Source organism: Rhipicephalus sanguineus, chromosome 2, assembly GCF_013339695.2.
Source record: "Rhipicephalus sanguineus isolate Rsan-2018 chromosome 2, BIME_Rsan_1.4, whole genome shotgun sequence".
Taxonomy (NCBI): Eukaryota; Metazoa; Arthropoda; class Arachnida; order Ixodida; family Ixodidae; genus Rhipicephalus; species Rhipicephalus sanguineus.
The window spans coordinates 50636597-50650918 of NC_051177.1; the positions used below are offsets into that span (position 1 = coordinate 50636597).

Here is a 14322-nt window from a genome sequence, read left to right on the forward strand (position 1 = left end):
CAATTATAAAAACAATACGCTCTGGCCTCAGGACATCTCGGACTACAAAGTGGGAACGCCACCTCGAGGCCTCCAAGACGTAAGTTCTCAAGCTCGCTCACTCAAGCTTGCTAGAACTTTCACATTGCTTAATTTGTATCGCGTGCTTCGAATGCAGGTATCGATGCTCCAATCGCAGGAAAATGGCATGCCCTCATCGTCAAGAAATCGCTTCCGCGTTCTGGTGAGTGGCGACTGTGGCGGCATCTGTGCCTCGTCCCAGAAAACTTCTAATGCGCGGACCTTCCGCCCCCTACCCCCGTGCTTCTGAAGTGTGGTAATGCATCCGCCGGGCGGCTAATTCGAATTGCAGCAGTGCGCGCACTTTGTGCCGCACGATCCCGTTAACAGAAATCTTAGAATTGCTCAGAATCCTAAAATTTGAGACATTTGACCATAACTACCTGAATGTGCAAGCTAGGAAAATGAACTATATGGGGATACCATAGGCTTTCTTAGACGGGGTAAATTGTCTCGGACAGAAAGTATGCGAGCTAGAACGCAGCAGAATCGCAAATCGGTTCTGCGGAAACCCGCAAGGTGGCGTAAGAGTTACGAAAGGGAAATTGACAGCCACCCGTTTGTAGCACGAAGCCACGAGGAAATACGTGCGGATTTCTCAAAGATAGCTTCTTAGTTGCCGAAGCTTCTTAGTTGCCCCGGACCAGGACGAATTTATCGGCAACTAAGAAGCGTTACGAGAAATCCGTATGGATTTCCTTGTGGTTTCGTGCTACAAACGTGTGATTGTCAATTCGCCTTTCTTAACGCAGCAGAAGCTATGGTAACGTAGTTACGTAGTTAATGGTTGCAACTACGTAAAACAGAAAATTTCGAAACGGGACTTAACAAGAAAATAAAAATGGTGAACTCAAGAAAAATGTTCGCAGGATTAAAGTTTGTCAGTTGGAAAAAATATTCAATTGAATTAGTTGTGATCATTGTCTGCCGGTGTGTCGGTCTCACTGAATGTGACAGCAGTCATGAGTTCATGCGTCACAGCGAAACCACTCGCCCATTTTAAATGTCGTCTGCATTGCGTGGACACAATATCTACGCTTGCTTCTGCCTTCGTACACTTCTAACTTTTTTGACTGATAAGCAAGTGTAAAAAGGGCCGGCGCAAACTCGCAAATACTACGATGTCAAGGCTGTCTGCCCAAAAGCCCGACTCGTAAAACGCGTTCCAACTTCAGTTTCAGTTTATTATTTCTTTCAAATATAAAGGTACATGGTTAGTAGTATGCAGACGAGGGTCCCATAATCAAGTGACTGCAGTGGGACCCTCGGTTAACAATAACGTTGAAATGATTAATCATTACAGCATGTTAAAATTATACAATCCAAACGTGAGTGAATAGTGAACATACTAGTGAAAAAAACACGCATTCGATGCAATATAACGATTACATAAGAACTTGTTACACAACTAAATGAGCACACCATAAAATATAAACCTAAATTTACAAACATTTTCAAAGTTAATTACGCATACAGTTTTACATAAGAAATAATTACCGTTGACATCCTAATTATACAATAAGAAAAGTTGAAGTTCACCTTTAAATGCATGCAACGATGATGATTTTAGTGTGTAGGGTAAGTTATTCCATAATTTGATCGCTGCGAAGGAAGATGTCATTTTGCCATAGTTGGTGCTACATTTAGGAAAAAGGAAGTTTTGATTGTGGGCAAACCTAGTGCTATTAGAGTTTATGAGCTATCTAGAACCGATTAATTCACACGCAAGCTGCTTGTTAAGCTGTTTAACTAAAGTTATGATTAAGTGAAAATTAAACAAGCCAGACACAGGTAGAATGTAGTTAGCCTGAGGGAGTGGAGTAGCATTAGAATAAAAAGAAGTGTTGGTGATAATGCGAACGGCCTGATTCTGAATGTGCTGTATGGTCGAAAGATGAGTGTTATATGTATTTCCCCATGAAGTAATGCCATGGGTGATGTGACTATGTATGAAGGCAAAATACAAAGACAATAAGGCATCAAGTGAGAAAAATGGACGAGCTTTAATGAAGGCTCTTATACCAAAGGCAGTTTTCTGTTTCACGCAAGCAATATGATTTGTAAACTTCAAATAAGAGTCTAATGTTACGCCAATAGAACATATACAGTCAGCTGCAGGAATGATATGGTCAATCGACACTTGTGGTATGAAAAGGGAGCACTCTTTGAGAAGTTTTAAAAACCATGAACTGAGTTTTAAGTGCTTTTAAAATTAAGTTCTTTAAGCGACACCATTTAACAACATTGTTCAGTTCGTTGTTCAGGTTAGTGATCATAGTTGATAATGACTTATGTGACACGGAAATCGTCGTATCTTCAGCGTGTAGGATAACTTTAGAATCATTAAGGCAATTAGGTAAATCATTAATGTAGATGCAAAGCAGTAAGGCCCCAAGTATAGAACCCTGCGGTACCCCTTAATTAATTATTTTAACATTAGAATGAACGCCCCCTATGCAGACTGATCGTTCGCGATCAAGTAGGTAATTTTTGATGAAGGTTAAGGATGGACCAGTGATACCCAAAGGTTCTAATTTGGTAAATAAGATATTATGACTAACAGCGTCAAAGCTAGGCTTTCGTGAAATCAAGAAATACAGAACCGAAAAAATTACCGTTATCGAGCTGACTTCGAGCTGTCGAGCTGAACTTCGAGCTGACTATAACATTTTGCGCAGTTCGCATTTCTATCTCGTACATTTAGTCACGTGGTGCAGTTAATTGAGACGAATGTTGAGTATGCCACGTCCTTTCTATGTATCCTGCTATTCTTGACCTCCCCAGTAAACGAAGAATGTCCATTCCATTAGATATCCATGGACTGCCATGTTAATCTAATGGGCATTTGTTGTTTACTGGGTTGACTTGCATAAGGCTTAAGCTTAAGGTTTGTGCTCCAGGAACAAATGAAAAGCTAATATCTTATAAAATACATTTTTGTATAAGCCGCGCATTACTGGTCAAGGCATGGAGAAATTCATCGGACGCACGTCTCTCGACAGGGTAAGCTTCGACCGAAGCTTCCAGCGATGCTTCACTTCGACAAGGAGCAGCCGCACAAGAGGAAGCGAAAGAAGCTGGCCGCCTTCTACGACGTCCACGAGCAGCCAATTATTATGCTGTCCTTTCTTTTGAGCCTGCAGGTAAGGCCGCCTTAATCTTTTTTTTCAGACGCGTAGAAAGTTATCCTCACGATAATCAATTTTCTGTCTTCTCAATCGCCTATTACTAAGAAACACTAGGAGGGAGCGTCACATGACAATCTCGAAGCCTAGTCATGAAAAGTTTAAGGCTGAAATGGGTTCTGGCCACGTGATAGGCAAGTGCTACTATTGGTCGGCTCGGTTTGGTTGCGTCTGCTGTGGGAACTGCGGAGGCCTAATCCTACCCAGGAGGTACCACGCGCTGGTCGGGATAGGCGGAATCGGAGGAACTTGGCTTGCAGAGGCTAGTGGAGTCACGTGACACTCCTTCCTAGTTTTTTCTTGATCCAATCATTACGCAGCGTGCACAGTCACGTTCAATATGAGCTGGAACACGGTGGCCGAGGTAAAAGAGGCAACGGCGCCGAACACTGGCGCCGCGATAAAGTTTTTCTTAATAAACTCTGCTCCAGTCAACACTATTTTATAGACCGATATCACGTTTGTCGTTGTCGCCGTTCAGGCTCTGAAATCACTTTGATCGTGGGGAAACGTGTTGCAGCTCATATTCGGCGTGACTTTACCTTCGCAACCACATCGTTCATGAAGACAATCAGGTCACTTAAGTAACAACGGCATTGCTGTCTATTCTCGGAGGTGTGCAGCGTGACACAGACGGAGACAGGAGACAAACACACAAACGAATGACGCCGAGTGTGAACCAAGTCGCTCAAGACAAAGTATTATTAGAACACATTCATGCGATGAGCTGTAGTCGAGTGACACTGGCTGATAACTATCATGCCGCAGTGCAATGTAATACAGCCACTGAGAACGAAATTGTAAGATTAACTGCCCAGTGATCGGTTAGTTGGCGAACTGTTCTGCACTACCGCTACCGATATGCTTCATTTTGGCTGAACTACCGCACAGACATCCTGCACAGCGACTTCTTCGCTGTAATATTGTCACCGACCTCTTTCTGGCAGCACTACATGACAGTGCAAGGCTTGGCGGTGCTCCAGCCTAAGGCACTGTCCAAGTTCCTGTGCACGGAGGAGGACAACCCGGCCATCGGGCTGCTTGTGGGCTCCACCTCCTTCATCGCGGGCGTCGGCACGCTCGTCCAGACCACCGCTGGAGTCAGGTGCGTTACTACCTGCACACTGCCGGAGGATTGCTTGCTATCCTCAATTATAAATTCTACATCGCTGGTAGGAATATCATCTGCAGTGCACTATATTTAAAAAGCTGAAGCGGGACTTTTACCGTCACATGAACCCGTATTAATCGGCGCCGTGGCAGCTTGGCACCTAAGGTGGCACGCTGCTAAGCTCGAGGGTGCGGGTTGAATTCAAGGCCACGGGGGAAGCAACGAACACCTGTGTGCTTAGATTTAGGTGCACCTTAAAGAACCCCAGGCGGCCGAAATTAACCCGGAATCCTCCGCTCCGGGTTAATTTGCTGGCAGACTAGTTGGTTATGCATCGTTCATATGAATAACAGCACAAACTCAACGAGAAACCGAAAAGACATAGGACAGAGTGCATATTGATGGTGTTCCATAAATATGCAAGCTGACCTAAAGATAAACTGTCAAAAATCAACCCCTGAGTGATGGGGCTACTGCGGACGAGGACGAAAGGCAAGCGCCATTCGTAATGCCCCTTTATGCCGCAGTTGTTCACCCACTTAGCGATAGCATAAGTAAAATTCTCTCGGCTTTACGAGAGGGAACTACACGAGGTCTCACTGTGCTTGCAGGCTTCCCGTAATCCAAAGCGGTGCCCTCACCATGTCGTCACCCGCCGTCGCTGAGCTGAAGTACGACAGCGTCCCGTGCCCGGACAACAGCACATTCGACGACGAGATCTGGACCTCAAGGATTCTCGAAGTACGCGTCTGCTAATTGTTTACAATATTGACATAACTGGCGATATCTTCCCCATGAAGATGTGAGAAAAAAAAATAGAACCCTGATTCAGTGGGTCAAAAAAAAAAAGATGGTTTTCTAACTGGTAATAGTTACGTCGACACCCTCAGATCGAGCGAGGCCTTTTGTCAGTGTAAGGAGCCAATTCAAAACTCAAATAAAACATGTATCCTCGCAGCGAATAACACTGGGTTAACGAAGCGAACTTCCGTCAGGTGAGATTGTGTGTGTTGATTTTTTGGCAGATATTGGTATTGCAAACGCATATCGAACTCGCATCCCCATAGGCGCGCGCACGAAGGGAAGGGGAGGGCCAAGGCGTTCCCCCTCCCCCTGATCATCTAAAGGGGGGCACAATTTCTGCCCCATACCTCCACTCAGCACGACCTTTCACGTCATTTTTAATGCGCAGGGTTATGGCTACGCACGTTTTTGACAATAATGGCGAGCAAGGACACTTACTGTTACATTCGAAGAGCTGTTTACTTCCCACCTTTACCTCGGAAAGCCGAGGACCAATGGCAGTCCTTTGTGAGAAGGACGTCATCGCTTCATTTTCATCTTTCCGTCCATTGCGGAGCTCGTTTTCTTTCGTACTCCACCAACGGCTTCGTAAAGATATAACGCTCACAACAAGGAGGGCGCGGCGATTGCAGGTGCAGGCCAGCACAGCCGTTGGTGCCTTGACTGAGCTCTTCATGGGTGGGCTGGGCTTCGTGGGGCTGTTCCATCGCTGGATCACGCCACTCACCATGACGCCCGCCATCGCGCTCATCGGCCTTTCCAACATCTCGGCAGCCACCGAGCCCGCGAGCACGAGCTGGACCATAGCCGCCATGTGAGTCATTGCCCGTTCACGTGCACCAAGTTTTACAACTTTGAGAATTTTAATCCGCAACACAACTGCGTTGACGACAAGCAAGACAGCTGTAGGTTGCAGCATGTATGTGCATAATGTGCGTGCTTGCGTGTCTGCGCGTTTGTTTGTTTGTGCAACAGATGAACGGTCAACGAATGGATAATCAGATTATGTGTGTTAAGCTAAATCCTAGAAATCTTCCATATGCCATTCCAATAATTCCGTGTCTTTCCGTAAAATTTTTACGGAAATATATGGCAGCTATACGGAAAACATATGGACTCTACGTACTACATGGATTCCGTAAGGAAAGAGGCACCTATTGGAGTGGTATACGGAACGTTTCAGTGAGGATGCATGGCGTCTGAGCTATACAATTATAGCCAGTTGCTTGAGCAAGTTGGGATATGTATAGCGGCTGCGCTGAGCGAACATCAGACCTTATTTGCGAACCTTGCTTTCTGTACGTATGGCGTCTGTATTGCGTATTTTCTTTTGTTTATTTACATAACACCACCAGCCACCCCTTAGCTCCCATGCCAATGATATAAGCCAAAATAGACTTTTTTCGAAAGGAAATATGGAACAAAAGCAAATCCCTACGTGGGTGAAACCTCAATAGGAATATGGAATCTCGTGCATTAAGCGAAATGAACAAAGCGAAAACAAACAAAGCAAGCAAGTAAAGCAGACTTTACAAGTAAGCAGAGACTGGGTGAACAAGTAAAGCAAACACGAGCAATCACGTACAAAACAACATAACAGTGCCAACATTGTTATGGCAAGAAATAATAACGAAAACGCGAAAGTAAAAGCGACACAAGTGACGCCCATGTAGGGAAATCAGCGTAGCAAAGTCGATCGCAATGTGTAAATTTCATGTCGATACAGCCGATAAAGAAAGATTCCGCTGGTAAGCACGTGGCCTGTTTTACAGCACCGCGGGGCTCATCACGCTGTTGTCGCACTACCTGACACCGTGTCGACCATCTTCGGAAATCGCGGTCGTGAAGAGGGTGAACGACGGTATAACGTTCCTCTCCATCCTACCGGTGAGAATCAGCGGTATTTCAGCAGCAGAATCAGCGGCTTCTCCTGATGATTATTACCTGTAAAGAATCTTTTGCTGACAAGGAAGCCTCTCGGCTTCAGATGACGCCAGTGTATGTCATGTTCAACACGCTGGATATACATATGTAGACATGTCTAGCTGCTTCCAAGCATGATTTATGTGCGCGTGGAAACATGGAGTAATGTGGGATGAGAAAAGTTAGCACGTCGCAGACAGCGACAGTGAAAGTGAAAATGCTTGGTCCTGTCTCTCGATTTGAGCGGCGCTGCACCGTCTTTAAGCAGTTTCGAGGCAGAGATTGGGAAATGATAGAATCTAGAGAATACTAGTATCGTAACATTGTAACGACTTCGGCTGTATTTGGCTGTATTCATTTCCAAGGACAACGGCATGTGGAGTATATAGCTATACATTATATGAAAGCATGCCACTGTTCTTTCTGTCTCGTTTTTAATACTGCGCCAGTAATACGAACTCTGGTTTCAGTAATGTATCTCTCCTCGCAGATCTTCGTCACCGTAGCCATCGTGTGGCTAGTGTGCCACATTTTGACGGTGAACAACCTTTTCCCGCAAGATCACGCTGGCCGCACAGACCAGATGGCCAGCATCATAAGAAATACGACGTGGTTCCGCGTGCCGTACCCATGTGAGTGAGCAGAGATTGAAGACGGTACACAATACACGAGACATTGTATTACGATTTTTGAAGTAGAAGCTTGATGAGAGCCGACACCATAGAGTTTCATACAATACCCCAGAGAGGAAACTGGCGCTGCGATCGTTCAACCACCATGGGAATGATGGGAAGTTCAGGCTTCGGATTTGATAGCGTTAGCTAGCGAACTGTCTATGGATCTTTTTCTACAGTTTCAGTTTCGTTCTTTTCGAGGCGTGGGCAGTGGGGCGCGTTGCAAAGCACTCAAGCAGTGCTTTTGTTCAAAGAGTTGTATACCGCTAGGTTTCTTGGTTTGCTGCCACGGTGCAGCTTTACAGGTTGCATTTGACAGTTTTAGCAAAGCGTCGTGCACTCACCGCTGCGCATAGATGTAGCGTCCCATGACAGTGCAGGAAACTGCATAGACTTCACGTTTTGTGATAAGCGCTACTTGTCAAAACTCTTTCAAATCGACTGCAAAATGACGGCGAAGCTAAGTAGACGCACTCTCACGCTCCTCTGACTCGACTTCACAACAAAACGAGAGATGCGTTGGGGGCAGACCACTTGGACAGACGCACCTGGCATCGCAGTAGATAATACGCAAATTGTTTCTCACTCAATATGCTACGGTTATTTCCATAAATAGCTAATGCGTACTTTCGAGGGAAAGACAAGCGCGTTTGTTTTAAGTGTTGTAAAGAAAATAATTCATTTTATCGTGATACCAAATCTGGAACGCATTTGCAGAGCAATGCATACCATGGTGGTTGAATTTGTCCGGGTTTCACTTCCATTTCACCGTGACGCAAAACTTTTGCAATAAGTTTTACGCACAAAGGAATGAAGCAAGTTTTAATTGGAAACAACTTCATATCTCTTTGTTTTACATTCGGCAAACAAGCGTTGCGAATCTCAAGAACCTAATCCATCCGAAGCAAATCCGAAGCCTGTACTTGCCATCATTCCCATGGTGGTTGAAGCGCCGCTGAAGGAGCCCGCGTAGACACTAGCGCCAGATTCCCCTCTGGGTATTATTGTAAGAAACTCTATGGCCTACACGAATCTAGGTGGACAATATATTAGCGAAGTGGAATCACCGGTCTGCAAACCTTTATGCGCGCCTCGTCGTGAAGTACAATTCTACAGCCAACGCTCCGCGGAACTTTAGTACGAGCCTAGTACCAGGAGCTGAGACGCGGTGTTGGTGCGCTACAACGAGTAGTCTTTAGAGCTCGTGCAAGCTGCGCTCGGGCTAACACAGTTATATCATGAAAGTGCCAGTATTAACGTCTCAAAACTTGGAGGACGCTTGCGCTTCGCCTTTAAGAGTAGAACACGATAGCGTAGTAGAGCCCCGCACGCATCGCCTTCTCAATAGCTATAGCTTCGGTTCTCGGTGCATGCCTCAGCCGTGCCGTAAGGAGACGAATGACTGTGTGCGTAACATTGGCCGTTTCAAACTATCCATGAATGCCTACTGCAAGTACAGTTGTTAAGTGCCCATTACGCCATAATTCTTTTTACGAATCAGCGAAGGGCCCTCTACGTGTCCGTAAGGCAACACGCGAACCTACGCAGCTGCTCACTTCGTTGATGCTTTTGCAGCTGATGATGATGAAATATGTCTGAGCGCTCTGTAATGGCGTGGGCCTTTATAACACCCACCGGTTTTGCAATTCACAAGTTTTGATGCCTGGCGCGATTCTACACTTCTGACACGCAATATTACATGCGTTAAGGAGATTCCTTCCACTACATGACATTCAGTTATAGTGTTTTTTTTTTCGAAGCAATTTCAAGCAATATCATGGCTCTGGTAGAACACCTAGCTGCTTGTGACGCAGACGGCCTGGATTCGATTCTCACTCGAACCGAATATTGTTTATTATTTATTTTATTTGCATTTCTTGATTTTTCGGTCACGGACAAGATGATTTTTCGCTAATAACCAACGACGCCGGCGCCGACACCGGAATTTCTGCGAAGCGAGCTCATTAACGCGCGTTAATATAAGATTATTCTGTGCATTATATTACTAAATTATAAAACTGAAACTTAAATGACGAATAAGCTTAAAAAACAATACAATGAGCAACAATCGATGGTACAGGTGCAAAAATAAGAGCGACGAATAGAACAACATATTAGCGGCAGCCGTGACAGCATCGACAAACATCCATGATTTATCAAAGCACGACGCCCTGTTGTAATTTTCGAATAGCTTGACAGTTTTAGAAAAGAGGCTATACTGTGCTTCAGCAGATGCAGACATACGAACCTCAGCTGTTTCTTCTTCACTTCTCTGACATTTTCGGACAAGTAGTGTTCGAGGCTTGAAGAAAGCTTCCCACCGAATCCATCGTTTCATGGCAATAAAAACCTTGCGCGCTCTCTATCAATGCTTGGTGCAGTCCAATGGGGCACACCTACGGCTCAATGGGAATCCATGGTGGCCATGGGATTCGTGAGCTTCATCGGTATGATGGAGACGGTGTGCGACTACTACGCGTATGCCGTGGTCGCTGGCCTGCCTCCGCCGCCGCCGCGTGCCCTCAATCGCGGAATCTTCATGGAGGGCGTGGGATGCCTGTTGGCGGGCTGCTTCGGCTCAGGCATGCTGTGCGGCTCGCAGGACTTGAACCTCGGCCTCATCGCCCTCACCAGGGTACTGAATGTGTTCGCGCATCTTGCGCTGCCTCCCTCACAACTACTGGTTGTCCCATGTATCCAGCCATGCTACTGTTGCAATAGTCAGAAGTTCAGGAGAAGATGAGAAGGAAGAGGATAACAAAACCTTTATACTGAGCAAACGCATTGTTCGCCCCAGTTGGGCTGTCTCCGTAGGCAATGGTCATCTATCGTGCCCGTTCTATCAGGCTACACGATTCTTCAGGTCCGCGTCTGATAGCTTAGCCTCTAATTCATCTCCGGGTATTGCTCGATGCGTATGCATCCCCATACCATATGGCAGATGGAGAACGGAAAAATCCTTGAACAGGGGTTGTCATAGGCGTGCGCGGAGTTCCCCATCAGGGGGGGGGGGTGCGAATGTTTATCGCAGCGCCCCCCCCCCCACTCTACTAAGTCAACGTACGGGGCAGATTTTGCGCCCCCCTTCTTAGGTGATTGGGGGGCGCCCCCTTCCCCCTTGCCCCCCTGTGCGCACGCCTATGGGGGTTGTGCTGGAGCCAACGTTTCGACAAGTGATTCCAGCGACACTCCCTGTTTAAGGACTTTTCATCCCTTCCACTGTGATGTTTATTCAGCACGCGAAACAGCATCGAAGCCACGACCTTGTCACGTGTGGCAATGGCGCACCCTTGCAATGTGATGCTATGCGTGAAATATACGGAAATAATACAACACACATTTCCCTAGGATCTTGTGAATTTCTTGTCCGGATGAATTGACATACTCGAACTTAAAAGAATCGGCCATTCTCGAGGAAGCACAGCTGCATTCTTTAAACGTCTACTGCGCCAACCGGATTCTATTCGAGGGCAAGGCGTTGCAGGAGAGTGCTGAACTGGTCTGGCTGGGGCATATCAAAGCGGAACAAACAGCGTAACCAGTGGCTGTAGTAAAGACGACATACACAGCACCGTGTATGTCTGTCGTTTTTACTGCGTCCCGAAGTTTCACTACTTGTTCCACTTTGAAGGCGTTATTTTTGTGCACGTCATTTTTGTTTGACGTTAACCGCAATTTTGGAGCCTGCGTTCCCACAACCATTAAGCAGTGACACTATCGCTTCGAGCGCTCGTGTGACTGGCTAGCCGTAAGTAACACTTCCTTTCAAGCAGCGCAATGGTTCAAAGAGAAGTAATTGATACAATGTCGTTGAACAAGGATTGTCGCTGGAGCGTCCTTAGCATCTTGGAAGATCTGAAGGACGCTGGAAGGCTTTCTGGATTCGTGGCTTTCGCAAACGAAAGTCTGCAATCCAGAAAACCTTCTTCCGGAAACGGTAGTGACCGAATCACGCCCTCGCCAACATCTTGCTGTTGTAAAGGTACGTTGGTAAATGTCGCACTACAAAGCAATGCGAAGGGCGCCCGCGGTGAACGACTTCTCGCCATGCGCTATGCAGGGGGCCAGCATGTGCACAACAGTTTCCACTGCATTGCTTGATAGCATGCCACAGTCACCGCTAAAGAAAAGGAACGGGACAACGAGACTGCTACTCGAATCTCTGCTGATACTGACGACACCAGATCCCTTTAACAGGGCAGGCGGAAATGTGTCTCACATTTATGGTCGGTCATTACGTCATACGTAGTACATAGGTCCGCTGTATTGCGAACGAGCAAGCTGGGCAGGTTCCGAAACGTCAAAAACTGTTCCTTTTTTTAAATGCGAAGCATTTCTTAGCGAACTTCTGCCACTTTGAGCGTATCTATCTATCTATCTATCTATCTATCTATCTATCTATCTATCTATCTATCTATCTATCTATCTATCTATCTATCTATCTATCTATCTATCTATCTATCTATCTATCTATCTATCTATCTATCTATCTATCTATCTATCTATCTATCTATCTATCTATCTATCTATCTATCTATCTATCTATCTATCTATCTATCTATCTATCTATCTATCTATCTAGCCGCCTACGACTTTGTGCTCTCCTGCTCGTTTCGTTATCGAATGTGCACCAAAATTGGTATGGCATAACATGATTGTATGACGAACATGAATGACGAGTCATAACATGAAAATCATGATATGCATGTCATGAATGACATGATATACATGCCGCAGTCTTGGTGCTTTTATGGCCGTTTCGTTAACTTGATATATACCAAAATTGATACGGCGTGACAAGAGACGAACATAACTGACAGGTCCTAACGTGCAAATCATGACACGCATGTCATGTACAGCATGATATACATGCCACGCTCATGGTGCGCTCGCGGCCGTTTCGCTAGCTTGATGTATACCAACATCGGTACTGCGCGTCGTTACTGCGTAACGAACATAAATAGCACTAGCTAATATAAAAATCATGACACGCATGTCATGTACACCATGACTTACGTGCCATGATCATGGTGCGTGCCATGATCATGGTGCGCTGGCGGCCGTTTCGCTAGCTTGATCTACCCTGAAATTGGTATTGCGCGACGTGACTGTGTGACGAACATAAATAACATGAGTTAACATGAAAATCATGACACGCATGTCATGTACAGCATGACTTACGTGCCACGCTCATGGTGCGCTGGCGGCCGTTTCGCTAGCTTGGTCTACGCCGAAATTGGTATTGCGCGACGTTACTGTGTGACGAACGTAAATAACATGAGTTACACGCATTTTCCTCAATGACAGACAAGACGATGTATGTAGATCTTTGCTGGCTGCTTCGCATTACATCGATTCCCACAATGCGTGGGATCTGGCGGCTTTTCTTACTTGGTCATTGACCGTAATTTTCGTTATGTGCAGTGTGCCAGCCTGCGCGTGGTTCAGGTGGCCGCCGTGATCATGATCGTGTTCGGGCTGATCACCAAGGAGAGCATGTTCATGCTCAGTATACCGACTCCCATTGTTGGCGGGATGCTTCTCGTGCTCCTCTCGACTCTGGCGGGTGTAGGCTTGGCGCACCTGCGTTACGTGGACTTGACCTCATCGCGGAACGTGTTCATCGTGGGCGTTTCCCTCGCCATGGGCCTTGTCATACCAATGCACGTCGGACCCGCGAGCGACTTCGTCATGACCCGCAAGTCATCTTCCGCTGTATCTTTGCAAATGTTCAGATAGAAGATAGCCGGCACGTGTGATTTGTAAAGGTACCGTGCCCGCCGCAGTAGGTTAACGGCTAAGGCATTGCACTGCTGAAAGACTAGAGTCACGAGCACGATTCCCCGCTAAGGCTGCCGCATTTACATGGGTCCGAAACCCAGAAACTCCCGTTTACTTATATTTAAAATCGTGTTGCAGAGCCACATGCGGTCAAAATTAATTCTGACTAAACTATACCAGAAAACAAATCCAGTGTGATACATGCCAATGATGCTTTCAGCAGCCTCACTAGGGGCGTTCATAAAGTTCATATTATTGCCATGAAGAAACAAACAAACAAATGAATTTTTAGTGGAAGTTTATGCTTTTTCTAAATTCACACACTTCTACCAATCATGCACGAACTTCACTTGAGCGATGACTTCTTCCAGGGGCGTAGCCAGAAAATTTTTTCGGGGGCGGGGGGTTCAACCATACTTTATGTATGTTCGTGCGTGCATTTGTATGTGCGCGTGTATATATACGCCAGCAGAACTGAAAAATTTTGGAAGGGGGGGGGGGGGTTGAACCCCCCCCCCCCCCCACCCTGGCTACGCCCCTGACTTCTTCGTCGTCCTGAAAAGGTTTCCCGCGCAGGTGTTCTTATGTGAAGGAAGGGGAAGAATTGATTCAGTGCGAGATCAGGTGAATTTGGTGGTGAGGCAAAACTTCGTAGTCTAAGTGGGCCGCACGCGTAACGGCCAACTGCGTTGAGTGAGCCGGACTTTCCCGGTGTTCACTACCATTTCTGTTGCGTGGTGTGGCGCGCTATTATATAACACAGTAGTTTTATATTAGCGCTAAA

At 46.2% G+C, this 14322-nt stretch overlaps 1 protein-coding gene across 1 annotated transcript; it reads left to right on the top strand.

Moving 5' to 3' along the window:
- Window positions 1-163: 163 nt before the first annotated feature.
- LOC119381571 (solute carrier family 23 member 1) lies at window positions 164-13496 on the top strand. Its single transcript, XM_037649346.2, has 9 exons — window positions 164-223; window positions 3063-3203; window positions 4193-4350; window positions 4968-5097; window positions 5793-5974; window positions 6933-7047; window positions 7574-7715; window positions 10139-10392; window positions 13182-13496. Exons 1-9 carry the CDS (start codon window positions 164-166, stop codon window positions 13494-13496), a joined length of 1497 nt encoding a protein of 498 aa, XP_037505274.1.
- Window positions 13497-14322: the final 826 nt, after the last annotated feature.